The 18645-nt window shown below is 41.5% G+C and overlaps 3 protein-coding genes across 6 annotated transcripts; all 3 read right to left on the bottom strand.

Annotated features, from left to right (window-relative positions):
• Nucleotides 1-2946, bottom strand: LOC121989729. 2 transcript variants are annotated; one of them, XM_042543942.1, is made up of 5 exons: nt 2814-2946; nt 2221-2405; nt 794-1009; nt 565-698; nt 1-363 (listed from the first exon to the last, which is right to left on the bottom strand). In XM_042543942.1, exons 1-5 carry the CDS (start codon nt 2889-2891, stop codon nt 185-187), a joined length of 792 nt encoding a protein of 263 aa, XP_042399876.1. In that variant the 5' UTR covers nt 2892-2946; the 3' UTR covers nt 1-184. The 2 variants fall into 2 exon arrangements, with proteins under 2 accessions (XP_042399876.1, XP_042399877.1); XM_042543943.1 differs by having other exon boundaries at nt 1-357.
• Nucleotides 2947-8043: 5097 nt separating this feature from the next.
• On the bottom strand, nt 8044-11313 carry LOC121989727 (cation/H(+) antiporter 15-like). 2 transcript variants are annotated; one of them, XM_042543937.1, is made up of 4 exons: nt 11220-11313; nt 10474-10855; nt 9382-10398; nt 8044-9299 (listed from the first exon to the last, which is right to left on the bottom strand). In XM_042543937.1, the coding sequence occupies exons 2-4, from the start codon at nt 10681-10683 to the stop codon at nt 8157-8159; spliced, it is 2370 nt and encodes a 789-aa protein (XP_042399871.1). In that variant the 5' UTR covers nt 10684-10855; nt 11220-11313; the 3' UTR covers nt 8044-8156. The 2 variants fall into 2 exon arrangements, with proteins under 2 accessions (XP_042399871.1, XP_042399872.1); XM_042543938.1 differs by having other exon boundaries at nt 10474-10859; nt 11220-11309.
• Nucleotides 11139-18224, bottom strand: LOC121989728. Of its 2 annotated transcripts, XM_042543940.1 has the most exons (8): nt 18120-18224; nt 14209-15443; nt 13370-13424; nt 13180-13295; nt 11882-11972; nt 11657-11704; nt 11406-11469; nt 11139-11311 (listed from the first exon to the last, which is right to left on the bottom strand). In XM_042543940.1, exons 2-7 carry the CDS (start codon nt 15423-15425, stop codon nt 11422-11424), a joined length of 1575 nt encoding a protein of 524 aa, XP_042399874.1. In that variant the 5' UTR covers nt 15426-15443; nt 18120-18224; the 3' UTR covers nt 11139-11311; nt 11406-11421. The 2 variants fall into 2 exon arrangements, with proteins under 2 accessions (XP_042399874.1, XP_042399873.1); XM_042543939.1 differs by having other exon boundaries at nt 11139-11469.
• Between the last annotated feature and the right edge of the window lie 421 nt (nt 18225-18645).

The raw sequence follows: 18645 nt of genomic DNA, 5'->3' as shown, positions 1-18645 counted from the left end.
TGAAATGCACAACAAATAATCTTTTTTCCCCCTCGAGATATATTACATGACAATTTATTTCAATTTATGAAAGACAGACCAGAGATGAAACAAATAAAAACCTTTGACGCCCTTTTGCTGATGTTTGTTCAAGTCTTAAATCTCATCGCCTGTGGTTGATTTGAGTGGTGATGATGGATGGAGTTTAATCATTGTTATGGTGACCTGGAAGAAGTGAAGTTAAGAATCCAACAACAAACACCTGGATCTCTTTCACCAGTCGCCAATACTTGTTCCCAGGTGGCTCAGGCTGGGGAGGATTCTGGTTGTCATCGACTTGTTCCGGGTTTTGGGTAGGTTGATCTTGATTATTTGCACCTGCAACTGATGTAGAGTCATTTCAGTAGAGAACAAAACATTCGGCGTGAAGTAGGGATGTTCAATCGGTAAGGGAGGGATCTCTGACTGGTTTCAGATTTTGTTTCTAAGTTAAGGTTGTAAAACAAGCCACAAACATGGTATTTGACTTAAGGATGATAATGGAATCAAACAAACATATATCTATGAAATAGTAGAGAAATATACCAGGTTGAGGATTATTGTGAAGGTCACGAACCGCAGGTTGGCCATTCTGCTGCACTAGAGGAGCATGATGTCGAGGAGGGGCTCCTGCTTGCTGAAACCATCTTATAAATGGAGCCAAGGCTCCAGTTTGATACCTATGATATCAACATACATAAAGAATTTAAAAAGGGAATAGCACGAGTAAGGAGTAAATAATATTCAGGTAGTGAAGGAAGGGTGTTGCACTCACAGGTATACAAACGACGCAAAGAAAATAAGAAGAACAATGTTCTGCGGTGATCCATCCTGGCTAAAAAGAAAAACCATCGCTGCCAACTTGATGATCAGACCCAAGTCAAGCTGAAATGCAACTCGAACTCTCCTTACTACAGGTTGTCTTTGAACTCCATGTTGGTGCGCTGCTTCCTGCCCATGTTCATTTGTAGTTCCACCTGCACTTTGCCTCCTGAAAGGCACAAATGAGATGAAATAAATGCATGATCAAGCTCAACATGTCATTTGCAGCATAAATACATTTTACTGGACACACTAACTAACAAGCAAAGCTCAATGTACAAGCTGAGTTATACAATATAGTTGATCTGTTGAAGTATCTTTAAAGAAACTCTGGTCAATTTCTCAATGATATAGCTAGATATTAATCAAGTTTAACTAGAATTTTAGAATGGAAAACTGAATAACTGGTATTTGTTTAGACTTAATGAACAAAAAGGAAACAAATGTGACTTGGATATACAATTCAACAATCAAAGAAGAGACAATGTCTGCAATCCATTTTAGTTTATGCAGCAAGATTTGCTGACTTGAAATTGGTCCGTGCATCCCTAGAGCATAAAATTACTTCACAAGCTTTTGATTTCAAAGTGATCAAAGGCCAAAAGTGAACAATTATCCAAAACGGATGCATAAGTGCTTGTTGTAGGTCTACTACATAAGAGGACTAAGAACAGACTTTTACTATTATCATACCAGTTACATGGCAACATGAGATACAGAATATTTCATAAGGTTAAATGTCATGCCAATGACAAACTTTAAACTCAAGACAGTTAATTCAGGAAAATTTTGCAACAAGATGGATGTTGATTCCAATGACATGGATTGATAAATGAGAGATGAGAAATAGAAGGTGCAATAGTATTACATATCAATATAAACAAAAAAGATGAAAAAGAAAAAATGGGGAAAAACTGAAGTGATAATATGCCAATAAGGAGCAGCAATTATAATTGAACTATGATGAGAAAAATATACAATAAAGAATTATATAAAAAAAAAAAGTTCTCAAGATTATGCTTGCGAATAACTGAACTTAGTCAGTTTAAATGTCAATCTTAATTGAACTAGGAGTCACAACATGAAGAATACCTAAAAGAAAAGGATGTCACATGCTAGCTACCTTCAGAGACGATCTTCAAAAATGGATGAGGATCCAATCTACTCAACTAAATGCAATAATCAAGTAGCTGTAATGCTGCTAACTGTCCTATAGTAACTTAGAGAGGAGAGATAGAGATAGACTGTATGAACTCCGGATATTGATTTGTCTAGTAGAATCAACAGTTACTGAACTGGCAAAAGTTGATTTCAGTAACTAGAATTTAATTAAAGATAAAAGAAGTCAATCTGATCTAACAGAATTGAGCAGAAGCTTACGTAGGTATGTTGTATTTCAACGGAATAAGAGTCTTAGGAGAAAAGCCAGCCAATGGACTCATATATGGAAGACACTGAATAGCATAAATTCCTGCACCATTTTCGTTGTACTCTGGATTGAGTATAGGGGCCATTCCAGGTGACATTAGTTCACGAGGCATCGTGAAGCCAGAAATATCAGTTACCTACACTTCCAAAATACATGAGGTTAACCATCAAAAACAGATCAGATCGTAGAGGTTAAAGGTTTCAATTTTCTAGCTTTACAAAGAAATAAAAGTTATTTAGATACGAAGATTCCGAGGAAAATGCAATTAGACCACCATATGTTCATCCGATCAATCAAATAACATTGACGTCGCCGCAAGAGTAAAAATCATGTATGTTTTTCATCACGGAGCAAAAGAGAAACCGTAATAAAAGGTGAAGAAACACACGCATCTAACATCCAAAGACACAATAGATTCGGGAAAAATGATCTTGATATTCAAACCGATAGGACAGAAACCCTAGCTCTAGAAAAGAGCAGATCGAGAAAAGAAATCAAACAAATCAAGGAGCGTAATTAAAGGGATACGAGAGATTGCACGCGCCTGGGGTTTGAGAGATCCATTAGCGGTTAGAGTTGTCGGGTGGGGATCAGAGGGACCGATTCGCGCTTCTTCCGCCATGGCCACGGTCGGGAAGAGCAGCAGACGCAAGGGCTTGCTTAGCGGTAGGTTGTTCCGGCAGGCACAGCTTGACGTAAAACGAGGTCATCTGAACACGTCACCTGTTTGCTCGTACCGCCACGTGTCAAAATGATAATGAATGTGATCTGGACAGAATTTTGGATATTTTACGATCATGTTAACCGTCGCCCCTCGTAATTTGGAAATCATCGAAATACCCCTTAACTTTCACAATTTCACATCCTTATAATACAATATTCCAACATGAACACTTACTCTAAATTAAACTGAATATCTGGGATAATTCATTAAATATCCCTAATATTTCAACCAAGTCTGATTATATCCTTAAAAGTTTTTGTGGAACCATTTATGTCCCTCGTATTTTACAAAGTGTCCCAAATTTATCTCCATCATTAACTCTTCTATTTTTTTTTGACGAAATCTTTCACGTGAGATATGTGCATGACCAGTATTTTTAGTGCCCACCATTTTTAGTACCCAACTCGCTTGCTCGCTCACGTTGGGGCCAGGGAGGTAGGCAAAGACAGAGTTTGAAAAAATAAATAAAACTTGCTATCGTCGATTAGACGAGCGATGTTTTCTTGGTCTCCAACGAGGCTCAGCACAGCTGCCATTGATTCTTTCTTTGAGCTAGTGGGGCCATGGTGTGCCATCTACACTGATCTAGACCATGCGGTGGTGTTGCATGAGGCATCGTCAGTAGAAGTGGATGGTGGAGAGGCTTAGCTGTAGGATCGAGACGTGCTAGAGGGAGAGGGGGTGAATAACACTCGTGGTTTTTTTCACTTCCATTTAAAATCTTCGGAGTAAAATGTAGCAGAAATAAAGAAACAACAAGCAATCACAAATACAAAGATTTCCTTAGTTCGGAGTATATGACGACTCCTACTCTAAGGTTTGTACTTGAAAGTGCTTTCATTGGGCAATCACTATAGTTTTGGAAATTCAAGTACAGAGATGAAGTACAATGATAATGTAATTAAAGTATTATGAACAATTATACTGACGACTTTAGAATTTAGAGAGGCATGCTTTTGATCATTAGAGCAACGTTATGGCTTCGTGGACTTGTCTTTGGAGTAGCGAGCACTAGAGAGATTGTCAGAATTCATTTTTCGAAGTGCTTGGTCAAGGCCTCCTTTTATAGCCAAGTTGAGCCTGATCCAGATCCATTGATCTCGAGATCAGGTTTGACTCAACGTTGATCGGTCGACTAATCCTGCTTGAATTCGCCTAGCTTTTCGTCTAGATGTTACTGCTTGGATAAGACCTTCGTTCGTTCGACTGATCCCGTCATTCGATTGACCGAACCCTCGACGGTCCTCGGCTTATCTGATCCAATCAATTCAATTTGAAGTTTATCCACCGTTCGATCAACTGAACCTCCCTATTCGATCGACTGATCCCTCGATCTACACTTCATTGCGAGCTAAAATCTGATCTTCTAGCTTAGGCGTTCGGTCGACTGATTCGGACGTTCGGTTGACCGAACAAAGCAAAATCTGAACCTGCAAAATTGTTTGTTTCCTGCATAACAGAATAAAAGACAAATAACATGTATAGATAAGTTTTGACAATTTTCGGACTATCCGGTCCTGACTTAGAGTTTCACTAAAACTTTAGGTCAGACTGACGCCTACTGTTCCCTCTTTGGGGAACACATCCTCACCTACTCCTCTTAGGAAAGTTTACCTTTTGATAGACTAGTCCTCTAGATCGTCTGGAATTTTGCTTAGCGTCCAAGACTCCAGGACTTCATACTGAACGTCTGCTCCATGACTCGTCCAAACTTCCACCTGGTGTCCGTGACCCCCAGGATTTTCACCAAGAGTCCTCAACTCTAGGATTTCGCTTAAAGTCCTCGACCCACCAAGACTTCGCCTAGTCCCTCGGAACAAGACTTCATTACTTAACTGCACCTAAGACTTTCCATAACCTAAGGCTACCACCCCTAGAACCTAAGGTTATCTCTCCTAGGGGTTTCCATTTGCCTAAAATCCATTAGGACTTTTGCCTAAGAACACTTATGACTATCTTGCAAGCTCAATCACACTTGTTAGATTACAAGACATCTTAACTTTTGAACCCTTTGTCATTATTAAAACTCAGGTTCGATCGTCTGGTGCTTCATATACCAATATTAGCATGGTAGAGGTGTGCGCTCTCCTTCGCCTACCACGAGACACCATCTACTAGAATGTGGATGATGTCATCGATGACATCATCCGTGTGCATGATGCGCCACTTGTTGGCTTCCAAAATCGATAGGTTGAGCAAGACAGTCGCGGCGTTGACCTGAAGCCCGGTGTCCGCCGATTCGATAAGTGGGAAGAGCAGGGGAATTGTGCGGGCCTCCTCCATGGAGGCAAGAAGGCACGGTTGTCAAAGTCATGTTTTGCCAGAAGCTGGAGCTCATGGACGATCCGGTGCACATCATATGTTGGTGATGTCGTAGCGAACTCATCCACGAGGAACGACGTCGTCAACCTCACCGCCTCGAGGGTCACGTTGTTAGTCTCAGTGTGGGTGGAACCGTTGTCAGTCGAAATAGTCATCTTATTCCTTGGCGTTGTCGGATCCATTGAAGGAAATATAGTTGTCTCGGCACTATCGGATGATAAGGTTCTCGAGGGCCCAATTAGGGACGACCTCAAGGTGTGTAAGTACCTAAGGAGAATTAGGGCATGCAGCATGACCGAAACTGATCCACCAGGCAAAGGAATCCCTATCATATGTCTGCCCAATGGCCACAACCATCGAATCACACATCATCTCTAGTGACATAGAGCATTTGCAATCATCTGGCACCATAAGGTCCTCTGTGGCCGAAAAGGGCAACTTGTTGTCACTGAAAGAGGAACCCAATCGTCGAGTCGGAGCGCTAAAGATAACATAGCTACCATACCGAAGGATCGAGGCGAGTGCCACCATGACAATTGCCCACCTCTCATCCACTGGACCATCGGCTATGTCACATTCCATCTGTTCGATCTCCATTCGACAGCTCTGGGAGTCTCCAAGGCCTAGTCTGTAGAATATCCCCTACATCCCTCTCTGATCGGGCATGCTGCCACCTTCCACTCGCAATGAGCTCGAGGACGAGGACATCTCTGCGAAGGGCGAGAGAAGGCAGATCGACGACGGGCGATGTGTTGGTACGGGAAGCATCTGATAGTTGAACCTGTGTTTTGATTATGTCAAAGGGTCCAAAGTTAAGTTGTTTTATTATCTAACAAGTTAAATGAGATTGCAGAGAAGTCCTAAGTGTACTTAGACAAAAGTCTTAACTACGGTTGGACAGGTGGAAAATCCTAGAGGGTGGTAACCCTAGGTGAGGAAAAGTCCTATCTGTGATTAGGCAAAGGGAAAACCCTAGGGAGCGGTAACCCTAGCTCCTAGGGGGTGGTAATCCTAGGCGGAAAGTCTTGGCGGGTCGAGGGCTTCGGGCAAAAGTCCTAGAGTCGAGCACTCTATGTGGAAAGTCCTGGTGTCGCGAACCAGGTGAAAGACTGGGTGGGTCGTGAAGCGGACATCCAGCGGAAAGTCCTGGAGCCTCGGGCGCTAAGCAAAAGTCCAGTTGGTTTGGAGGATCAACTGACAACAGGTAAACTCTCCTGAGTGGAGTAGGTGAGGGCGCGTTCCCCGATGAGGCAATAGTAGGAGTCAGTTCGACCTAGGGTTTCCGTCGGGAATCCAAAGTTAGAATTGGGCAATCGGTGACTGTCAAATAATCATATTTATTGTGTTTAATTATGCTAACTCTGTTTTGTAGGATATATTTTTGGATTCTGGACTAACTTATTTTGCAGGAAGAAACTCTCTCGTAGCAAGGCGCAAGGACGCCCTCATGGAGCTTGAGGGCGCCCTGGATGTTGAGAAGAGGGCGTCCTCATGGAGCTTGAGGGTGCCCTAGACACTGGCGCGAGGGCGCCCTCATGGAGCTTGAGGGCGCTCTGGACCTTGGCACGAGGGCGCCCTCATGGATCTTGAGGGCGCCCTCAGGCGGATAAGCTGCGAAGTAGTCAGAGCTCATCCACGCTGCGAATTCTGTGTGGGTGAGGGCGCCCTCTATGGTGTTGGAGGCGCCCTTCACGAGCTTTATATGCAAGATTCGACCAACAGCCTAGGAGATCATCTGAAACGCAATCCATCTTCCGTGTGTTGTTTAAAGAACGTTCCGACAAAGCCGCAATTCGACTCCGACGACCAGACGCTTCAACTTCACTGTTTTCTTTTGTCGTTGGTATATTTTATTGCTTTAAATTGTACTTCAAAAGTTGTAAAGATTTACGAATTGATAGTGATTGCCCACCGAAAGCGATCAACGATCGCAGGCCTTAGAGTAGGAGTCGCCTAAGACTCCGAACCAAGTAAATCTTGGTATTTGCATTGTTTGTTCTTATTTCCCTTATTTTCGCTATGTTTACTCGTTAAGTTTTTCGAAACGAAAAGTGAAAGCACGAGAGCTATTCACCTCCCCCCCCCCTTCTAGCGCTTTTTGATCGAACACAACGATCTACGGATCTGCCGATGAAGGAGGTAGACGAGATCCCTAACATTGTAAGAGATTCTAAGCTCACCAGTGGGAGGATCTCGAGGAAGGTGGCCAGATGGATAACCTACCCATGGATCTCATCAGCGAGGTGCTCGTCGTGGAAGAGGAAGGCAATGCGATTGCGTGAGGATCAATCGTGCAAGAGAATCTTGAGGCGGTGGAAGACAAGAAGGATCTTACGGAAGCAGAGGGAGACAGAACGAGGCAACAGGTAGGAGTCATCATACTCACAAAAGAGCTCCTTGAAGAGGAGGGAGGGGGGTGGGGAGGACAGTGGAAAAGTTGAGATTAATGTGGAGGTGGGACGGAGAAGAAACCAACTCGTGTTGTTGTTGGTGGGCGAAGGCAGAGAGGTCGTGTGAGAAGAGGAGGAGAAGGCGGAGGAGGTCGGCGTCCGAGGAGTACTGAAAAAGATGGGCATGGAAAATGATCACACATATCTCATATGAGAAATTCTGTTAGAGAAAATAGAAGAGTTGATAGTGAGGATAGATTTGAAATACTTTGTAAAATATAAGGGACACAAATGACTCTTTAATTGAACATTAAAGATATTTTAATGAATTATCTTCTAAATATCTATTAAATTATATATTTAAGTAATTAATACTGATCCAGAAATATTTTTTCCAAAAATATATATTTATCTTTAAACCTATTTTTTATATTAAAAAAAATTCAAGCTTTCAAGATTCAGAGATCGCCTCACCGCCGGCATTCTCCGGCGATCCTCCTCCGCTTCTTCTACCTCGGAAGCTCTGGTGCTGCTGCACCACCATAATGGCTATCTTATCGGCGAACTCCATTGCCAACATGTCGCCGATGATGCCCAACTCCGGGCACTCGCTCCACTGTGACAGGCCGCTCGTCAGCTCCGTCTCCATCCCGTTCCTCCTCCCCACCATCACCAGCTCGAACTCCTGGCTCATCCGGTGAACTAACGCCGCCGTCTCCTCCCCGTTCTTCAACAATTTCTCCTCGTAGCCGGCGCACACCTCCCGCACCTGCGCCACCGCCGAGTCGTCCTGCATCAGCTCCTCGTCGTGCTCCACCATCAGCCTCTTGTCCTGGAGCGGGAGGAAGCGCACGACGGTGAGGCGGATGGAGATGTTGCTCCTCGCCATGCGGAAAGCCAACGCGAGGGCCTCGCGGTCGTCGGGGCCGCCGAGGAAGTAGACAGCGACGCGGCGGCCGCCGTCGTCGAAGCTCGCGCAGGTCGGGAGGGTGTTGCCGACGAGGATGGCGGCGGAGCAGGGGGCGAAATCGAGGACGTTGCGATTTACGGTTTGGACGGCGTGGTCGACGGTGTGGCGAGCGCCGTTGAAGTGCTTGTGGAAGGGGAGGAGGGCGAGGCAGGCCTTGTGGTCGAGGGCCAGCATGCAGACGTCGTTGTGCATGCTTCCGATGGGCGAGATTGCCACGAAGGTGCTTAGGGAGACGCTTCCCTGCTCCGACTCGAAGTGGCGGTGGAAGGCGTTCGTGATGCGGTCGGAGGCGATGGTGGCCTCAGCGGTGGGGTGGTGAGGGCGGAACACCGGGGCGGAACGACCGGCGAGCTGGTTGAGATGGAGGACGACGAGCGAGAGTGGGGATTCGATGGTGGGGCGGACGACGTCCAGGAAGTCGAGGACGGGGTTGACGTGGTCCTCCCTGTGGACGCAGACGACGAGGCGGAGCTCCGCCACGGGAAGAAGGTGTTCGACGGTTTGCCGCTTCAGTACCACGTACCGCAGCATCGGGTCGTACAACGTCTTGATGAGCGGCGTCGTGGCCGCCGTCGATGCCACCATTGAAAGCGTCAGCGCCGGCAAATGCTCCGGCAACGCCAGCTGAAATGAAATCAGGGGAAAAAATATTCAGAAAGCCTAGAAATTAAGACAGAGATGATGGAGAATGAGATCAAAATCGTGCCCTGTTGTGAACGAAGAAGAAAAAGTTGAAGGCTTCTACGAATCCCTTGACGTTGAGCATGAGCCCTAACGAGATGGCATCACTCATCGGCATCTTGTTGAAGTGGCGCGAGGCGGCGACTACTCCGGCGAGCTTTCCGGCGTAGCAGAGGACCACAACAAGCAGAATAACCCAACACAGCCATAGTCTGTCCAGCCCCCCCAAATCGGTCCGGTAGCCGACGATGAACAAGTAGAGCGGGAGGAGCAACCCGGCGCAGAGCGGCTGTAGCCTCTCCGTTAAAGTGACGCCCACCGGCATTCCTCCCGGCACAGCGAGCCCCAGAAGAATCGGCCCCATGGTCATGTTGAAGCCGATGAAGGTGGTCATGATCGATGCCATCAGTGCCATGAGGAGCAGCACAAGGAAGCAACCCTCCGACAGCATCTGCCCCCGCGCCGAGCGCTTCGCCACCCACCGCGCCGCTTTCCCGCCTCCGAGCACCATGAGCAGCAGCACCGCCGCCACCGTGGCCGGTATCCCAATGCGGGCCTTGACGGACGTCGTCTCGGAGACCATAAAGGCGGTCTTGATGACCACGACGATGAGTTGGTAGCCGACGTCCTCGAGAAGGGAGGAGGCGACGGAGAGCCGGCCGAGAGCGGAGTTAAGGAGGTGGAGCTCGTCGAGGGCGTCGACGACGACGGGAAAGGAGGAGAAGGAAAGGCGGAGGATGACAAAGTAGATGAAGCTGCTCGTGCGGAGGTCGAGGGGAACAACAGACTGGAAGCTGGCGATAGCGGCGGCGCTGAGGATGGTGGGCAGGAGGGAGCCGGCGACGCTGATGGCCACCGCGTTCCGCCCCTGCATCTCCCACCAAGCGAGGTTGAGCTCCGTCTTGACGCTGATGTTGAAGAGGTAGAGGATGATGCCGAAGAGGGAGATGATCTCGAGTATGAGGAGGCCGCGCTCCGGGAACAGACTCTGCTCCAGAGCTTGTCGTTGCCCGATCACCGACGGCCCGAGAAGAATGCCCGTCTGCAAATTGAAACCATCATCGACGCAAACATTCCCAGATAATCGAGAGATCACTGTGACGGAGACGAAGCTTACGAGTATGTGGGAGACAAAGCGGCACTGGTGGAGGCGGCGGAGGAGGGAATGGAGGAGGTTGGTGGAGGAGAAGACGACGATGAGCTCGAAGAGGAAGAGGGGGACGGAGAAGAGGAGAGGCTTGTCGCCGAGAAAGACGCCTTCAGAGTCGATGCGGTTGGTGTCGTAGCATACCATGCGATGCTCCGGCGACGTCTGGTTGAGCGCCATGGACACGGCGGGACGGAGAAGAAAGAACAGGGGAAGGAGGAGCGAGTGTTCGTTGTTTACATCGGTTGCCTGTTTGCTTCCTGACCGTTAAACCTTGACCGTTGACCGGTTTTGAGGGGATCGTGCGTTCTCCCGTGGTTGACTCCACTGGTCAATCAATCATTGCTTGCATCTATCTGACATGAATCTAGAGGTTAAATATGGACAAGGCAAATTGAATATTAATAGAAAGTCAACCTTTCGTTAAAAATTTAACAATTAAATGGCTATTTAAATGGCAAATTGAATATTTAAAAAAAAAAAATTTAAAAATATTTTTTTTTCCCAATTCTTTCACTAAAGAACTTGATTCAAAGAATCATACTGCCCTCTCTAATTGAGGTTATTTTGATCCAAAAATAATCATATTAAGAATGCATCTTTCAACATCATTCAAGAGATATGTTCTTGAGCAATTACTCATAAAAGGCTATTTAAGCTTCAGAAATTGAATAATAAATTACATGCAAGAAACTGATGAGAATTAGTTAACTTACACAGCTTGTACAACAAAATTGTTGGCCTTTCCTTTACAAGAATCTCATTTTCCCCAATCACCTCTCAGTAATATACTTGTCTATATCCAGTTCTACAAATTTATATATACAAAGATTACGCAAAATTTTCACACAACAAAATTCCTCTAGTTCCAGGAGCAAGAACAGGGACATGGCATTTTGTACCTTCCGAGTCGATACTTCAACTGGAGCCGTCTTTCGTGGATTTAGCACTCAGCCGACGTCTCAGCTGCAAGGCATTGGCATGTTCAGAAACAGGGGAATGTTAAAAGTAGTATCTTTCGATTCGAATGAACAACAAACTTATCGTCCATTTAGTTCATGGAGTTAAATGGCAAGGAATGGAGTAGCAACAACAAATATCATTGAAATTATTCTATTACATAACAGGGATAGTTTTTGACATAGATGCATACCCATCTTACAAATTTCAGATGGTTGAGAACCTCCTCGGTTTCGAGTTCCTACAGGTGCATAAGAACATGTCAAAAATAGTAAAATGCATACAATCGATTTGGGATACAAAAAATGGGGGGAAACCTATTTGGGTTCAATTACCTTGAATATGATAAAGAGTGACAATTGGCAATAAGATAACAAGTATTACCTAAATTTAAGTTGATTCACTAAGGATAACTCACCTGAGGCACAGCACAATCTGCATGAATTGGATCCCATTCAATGGCACAAGAGCAATCCCAATCTTCACTCTGAATTATGAAGAGAGGAGCCCTGCAATATAAATTGAGAGTTGACTACATCCTCAAAACACTTTTGAGAACATACAAGAAACATCTTAAAGAAGCATTTAAAGGATGAGGATTACACTCAATTAATCATAATACTTATTTATTTTTAACTATCTAGACTGTCCTGATACACATTTCCAATTGAAGTGTACCTTTCTCCATGAATCACCACCATTCATGACCAAAAGGTAAATCTAAATATCTTAGATTAATCAAATCATAGTTTCTTCTTTTGTCATTGCCAAAGTTATATTCAATTTTATCCATATACTGAAAACAAGATTTCAACAGAAAAAAAAAAGAAGGTATGACTAGTTAATTCGAATATTAATAAGGAGAACAAATAGAATGTCAACTAGGAACACTGCATAGATCTTTATTCTCTCTAAGATTATCTCCTAGCAGTATACAGACCATTTATATCACTTTTGATTAGTGTTCTAAGACCGTGTAGGAACATCTTTGACTCATCTTCTCTTATTTATCATTTAGCAGAGCAACTGTTAGATACCTCTAAATGATCCCATTATTTTTCTAGTAGCCTCATAAAGTCATTTTTCGGTTCTGATTTCTATTATGCTAACTCAATTGTGTTGTTTTCTAACTATATATAAACTAAAATCCAACAGATGAAGTTGATTGATCATACCAAATTTATAAAATTTGCTATTTATCTAAGCATCCAAAGACTATCCAATATAACTCTGGATGTTCCTTTTCATTTTAACCACTTAATCATTTCCATATTAATGATATATCCCCTTCATCTTGTTTGATAAGAGATCCAAGATATGTAAAACTCATAATTGCAAAAAAAAGAAGAAGAAAAAATTCCATCCAACTTAACTACACCTCACTGCTTTGTTATAAAGAAATCACATTTCGATATTAAATTTAAGTTTACTCAGCTTAAAATCTTTAATTTCTAAAAAAATACTGCACACTTCAAGCTTCAAGTTTATTTTATTACAACTTTCAATTTGTATTCTATCATTTGCAAATAATTTAGACCAAGGAGATTTATATTGCATATGGTCGGTAAGTTTTACAAAAGTAAACAAACGTGAGCAGCCAGTAAATCCAACCATAATCAATTGAAAAGATACTTGCAATATTTTTGGCACCTATATCAATAGGTATTCAGTCTCCCAATTAGTAAGACTAGTAAAAAAACAAGAAAAAGAAAAGACCTGCGCCACTTTCCACAAATAATCCCTTCATTAGGTCCGCCTAAGTGCAAGAATTCCCGGCATTGAACCCAATTACCAATACCACTATGATTTTGTGTTTCTCTTCCTTTCCATACCTAGTAGAATGTATGACATTTAGCATCCAAAGAAGATGGAATATGATTACTTAGATAAAAGCTTTACAACTTACATTTACAAATTCATCAGTTTCCATTTCAGATGGTTCATCAAAATAATCATCTTCACTGCATAATTAAGAACATGGATCAGGAATAATATGGATCACTGCATGGATAACCAACTGAAGTTCTAAGTGACAAGTTTAAAGCCACCAGAACAAGAAGTGCATGCACAAGGGAATGGGATATTTTCAATGGCAAATAAAAAGCAAATAAACAGAGAAAATAGACATACGGATTCACAAATAAAATCTACTGTGTATCGTGTTATCATCATCAAGGCTAGTAATGTTCTCTCATAAACCATGGGATAAAGGAAACATGTATAGAAAATAGGCAGTCATCTTGGAAAAGACTCAAATGTCTTTTTAGCCTATTTTTAATTCATCATGAAGTTAAGTATTATTAGCTAACTTGTGGATTCCATTTGCTATGAATTTTTTGAAACTTCAATCAAGGTAAGTAAAATGTTTCAAGCATGAATTATGTCCCATTCCCATATTGTTTTTTTTTTTTTAGCACACACAAATATAACTTATAAACTCATTCATCTTTTCTTTGGTTACCATAATTTTAGATAAATCCAAATGCAGCACTTCTGTAGGTCCATACATATGATTTCAAGGAAAAGTTTGCAAACTATTAGCATCACATGAAACATTTCATTTTGTAGTCTTGGATTACAATAGATCAGATTCTGTCTTTAGAAAATACAAGAGAATGTTTCAGTAATATGAACCAATGTATACTCTAGGTCAGGTTTTATCCACAAAGCAGAAATATGGATTAGCATATCGGAAAATATTTCAACAGACTAGGAAATTGAATGAGACGTGAAGAGTTAGCATACTTGGAAACTGGTCCAGACCAGTCCATAATTTCAGCTTGAAAATCTTTACCAATTCGAACTCCAGTGGTATAAGGCCTACTGTCCTTCAACATGAATGATATGGAATACTTTCTGGGAGATGTTCTATGTGTGTGATTGGAGATCTCACCCACTGTATCAGGTGACTTGCTGATTAGAAGCTTTGGCTTTTTCTTGAAACAGAGTTGGCAATACCATTCATCGAGTGGAATCTTTGTCACACGAGGAACACAACAGGACTGATGATATGTTTCATCACATTGGTCACAAATAAGCATCTGCAGTGGGTCATCAAATAGCCCACAAATTTTGCATTTCTGAGAAAGTTTACTATTATCATCAAGCAGACCTCCTAAATCAAAATCACTGCTGCTAGCACAAGAGTTCCCAATTAGCCCATGTCTTTTGAGGACATAGATACAAAGTTCCCTTGCTGAATCAAATTCTCCTAGTTCAAGAACATCAAAAGAAGAATCATCTGTGTCCATCTTGATGAAAGTTGCAGTAGATTCCAAATTAGATTTTGAAGATGAAGATCTATCATTTGATAGATGACAATTTTCCTGTGCAGATTTGGGAAATTTTACATTTTTTGTTTTATCTAATGCTTCATATTCTCCAATAGAATGCATGGCATGCAGGCCAGAATCTTGAAGTAAGTCAGTATCTGTGGTACAAGCATCAACAGGAGCTCTCTCAGTATCAGCTTTCCTATCTTCCAATTGGCAATACTCAGAACTAATACACAATTCGGCACCAAACTTTTGTCTTGCATCAGATATATTATTATTTTCTGGAAGAAGAGCAAGTGAATTTCTTTGTAACTTCTTTCTCTTGTACACATACCCATCATGTCCTAAGCTTGTGCAGAGTTCATTTGGAATTGATGGAGGTGCACAGCTTTCAGATGAAACTATTGCCTCCCTAGGAGGAAGTTCAAATTGTTCCTTGTCATTATCTGTTGTTTTATTATCTTCTGGAAGAAGAACAAGTGAATTTCTTTGCAGCTTCCTCCTCTTGTAGAAATATTTATTAACTGTATGCCCTGAGCTCTTGCACATGCCATTTGAAATAGATACATCTGTCCAGCTTCCAGATGAAACTATTGTTCCACTAGGGGGCAGTTCAAATTCTTTCTTGTCAGTATAAATGGAATTTCTAGAGGTGTCACAATGGCATTCTTCATGATTTGGAGACATTATGGAATTTTAACCAGTCTGTAAGCAACCACAGTTTTATTACTGAATTCATAAATTTTAAAAATATACATATATAGTCACCAAAACATACAAATACAATAGCACACATCAAGGCATAGAACAACAATGTCTTGAACATATTACCATGGTTCACATTGGCATGCCACTCTACAACTTGCATCATATGAGCGGCATATGTGTTGGTCCCGTGTTTTAAAATCTCATATTGTGCTAGATGGTATGGTTAAAAAGCATTGTTCTAAAAAATGCTAGGCAGTAGGTGGGCAGCCACCCACCGCCTAGCGCCTAGCCATCTAGGCAGCTGCCTAGGCGGCGCCTTGGAGGTTTTTTTTAATATTTTAATTAATTATAAAAATGATTTTATAATTATAATATTTTAATATTTTAACAATATATTGATAAGGCTTGAAAGACAATCTATGCATCACAATATTTGATTTCATTTATATATCTTGAATTCTTGACAATCTCCCATATGCAAATAATCTGCATTAAAAAAATCTTACTTTTTTATTTTCATTATACATAAAAAAAATACATTCAAAAGTTCAGTGGAGTATAAAACTTATAAATTATAAAATAATATGTCTATGCAATAGCCAATAAATAAAAATATAGCCATCCGAGAAGATTCCAGAGCAAACTTCATCTTTTTCTTCGGTCATATCAAATTCAAATAGTTCAAAATCACAAAAATACACAACTCACAAGTGATATCTCATTATCTCCTAAATATCTAGCTTTAAGCAAAAGCCAAAAACCATCCAATTTAAGGAAATTTACGTGATCTATTGTTTCTATATCACCAGTAAATGATATGGCGGGAGCGGGGGAGGCCGACGACAAGAGAGGCAGCAGCGTGATAGTGGGAGAGGCGACAGGCGACAGGCGACAACCGACGATAAGTGAAATGGGGAAGAGCCAAAGAGGTGGAAGACTCTTTTCTCGCTTGTTTGAGTTGTTTCTCACTTGTTTGAGTTTTAAAGGCTTCTAATTTTTTTTTAAAAAAAAATCAGATTTAAAAATAAAGTAAAAACACCCACCACCTAGGCGGATTTTGGGCCGCCTAGGTGGCCAAGGTGCCACCTAAGCGGCTGATTAATTCGACAATGCCCAAAGAATAAAAGGCAGGGAGGTGGGAAACCGCTCACCAACTAGGCGCCGCCTTTTAGAACACCAATAAAAAGTATCATTCTGATAAATTATTGAATCTCAATAAAAAGTAATCTTACTGACATTTAACAACCCCCTTAGTATGCTACAAAACGCAATTGAAATAATGTTGATTATTTTTTGTAGCTTGCATTCGTATAATAAAATGTCAAACCTATACCATTATATTAAAGCAAAATGTGATATCGCTCACCCCAAACGACCCGGTATCATCAGCCCTACAACAAGATACAAGCAAGCAAATAACAAGGATCTATTGGATCAAACACCCATGTAAGTACCAATCAACCTGTGGGGGCAAACCTATACCATTCTAGATGGCACGCTGAGTCTAAAATTAGATATATAATTGTGTTCTCTTCTTTGTTTCATCTTCTTCCTCTTTCCCCCTCCAATTCTCCATTGACATCAAGAAACTCCAACATGGCTCGAGATTTTGAAATTTACTTGGTCCAAGTTAAATTGATTTTATGTGATTAGGCACTTTTATAGCCTTGTATAAATCTCAATGGTAAGATAAGATTCATGTATCTAAGCACAAATAATTGGGGCATACACAATGATGATGATGAGATGATAAGGCACTTTTTTAGTTCAAAGAATATGTAAAAAAAATGTTAGATTGCCACCTATATGACCTTATCAATTTATTCTGACTATAAAAATACCAAATAGTAAGATAACAATGTTATATATCACATAGTGTGGATGAATAAAAATATGTTTAGTGTCAAATACCTTATTAGATCATAAATTTGTAGTTCTTCCTTTACTTAGCTATATAACCCTTAATGTCTTCTTTCACACCCTTTTTTAATCTGCCTTTATCTTCTTCTTTTATCTCTATCATTTAATTTTGTTGCAATCAATGAAACTTTTTTTGGCATCAATTGTGTGCAAGCCCTCACGTGTGCTTGTGTGATAGAAAGAGAGAGGAAACATTTAATTCCATTCCTCGTTTTGTGTTTGGAATGACCATTCTTATTCAAGTTGAATCTTTCACAGATTATTCCTCTATTTGTAAATGTCCAAAATACAATAAATTCTGTCATCCAGAAACAAAATCTAAATATCTGGAAATGGTGCTCGAACACCCTGACATGTACTCTAGTTCATTGATGTGTAAAGGCAAATCAATCAACTCTAAGTATCCACCATCTGTGGCCTACATATGACATGAGAAATCCAAATTTCTAACATCATTTCACAGATTTCTCGGTATGCTAACCAAACAGGCAAACATCCTCCATGGTGAACTAGAAAACCCTAGGATAATCAAATGGACCGCAGATCATACCTCAAATCAATGCATACCAATCAAGCTATATAACCAACAAAGTTGAAAATAATCACCGAAGATAACTCATACAGACAAAACAGACACATATCAGAATAACATCCAGTAAAAGAGGGCAATTTCGCACCTCAAGGCAACAGATTCATCACAAGCATGCATCAAGTAGCAAATCGAAGAAACAAATGGGTCTGAATCGGGCTTACCAAAGCTACAACGAAGCCCTATTGCAGATGAAGAGCCCTGATCTCCCTCTCCCCTCTCCGGAACCGAGGCAGCTGTGTCCGGAGATCTCTCTCCCCCCTTTAAATAGTTGAGGGATCAAAATAGAGATCTTTTTTGATACTATGCACTCTTCCCCTGTTCTCCACCGTTGGATTGGGCTGTCCTCCAAATTATGAAAATTATTTAATTTGAGCACAAAAAATTTAAGCTTTAGTGTTCCCACTATTCTCCGAATCTGGATAGGATCAAATTCGACGTTAGAAGTAAATAATATTACAAATTTTATGATCAAATAATATATAAAAATAATTGAATGAATAGAGTAGCAAAGCAAAAATAAAAATTACTAATTCAATTAATTAAGATAATACAATGTAAGCATACACAAAAATTTAACTAACAATTAATCAAGCAAGTAGTTGATCATTCAAATATGAAATGCAAACACACAAAGTAATTATAAAATATGATTCTTATTTTTAATTTATCCTTTTCCAAGAAGCTTTT

The sequence above is a fragment of the Zingiber officinale genome, chromosome 6B, assembly GCF_018446385.1.
Source record: "Zingiber officinale cultivar Zhangliang chromosome 6B, Zo_v1.1, whole genome shotgun sequence".
In the NCBI taxonomy this organism is placed as follows: Eukaryota; Viridiplantae; Streptophyta; class Magnoliopsida; order Zingiberales; family Zingiberaceae; genus Zingiber; species Zingiber officinale.
The sequence above is the reverse complement of the archived record's forward strand: the minus strand, read 5'-3'. Positions and strand labels throughout refer to the sequence as shown.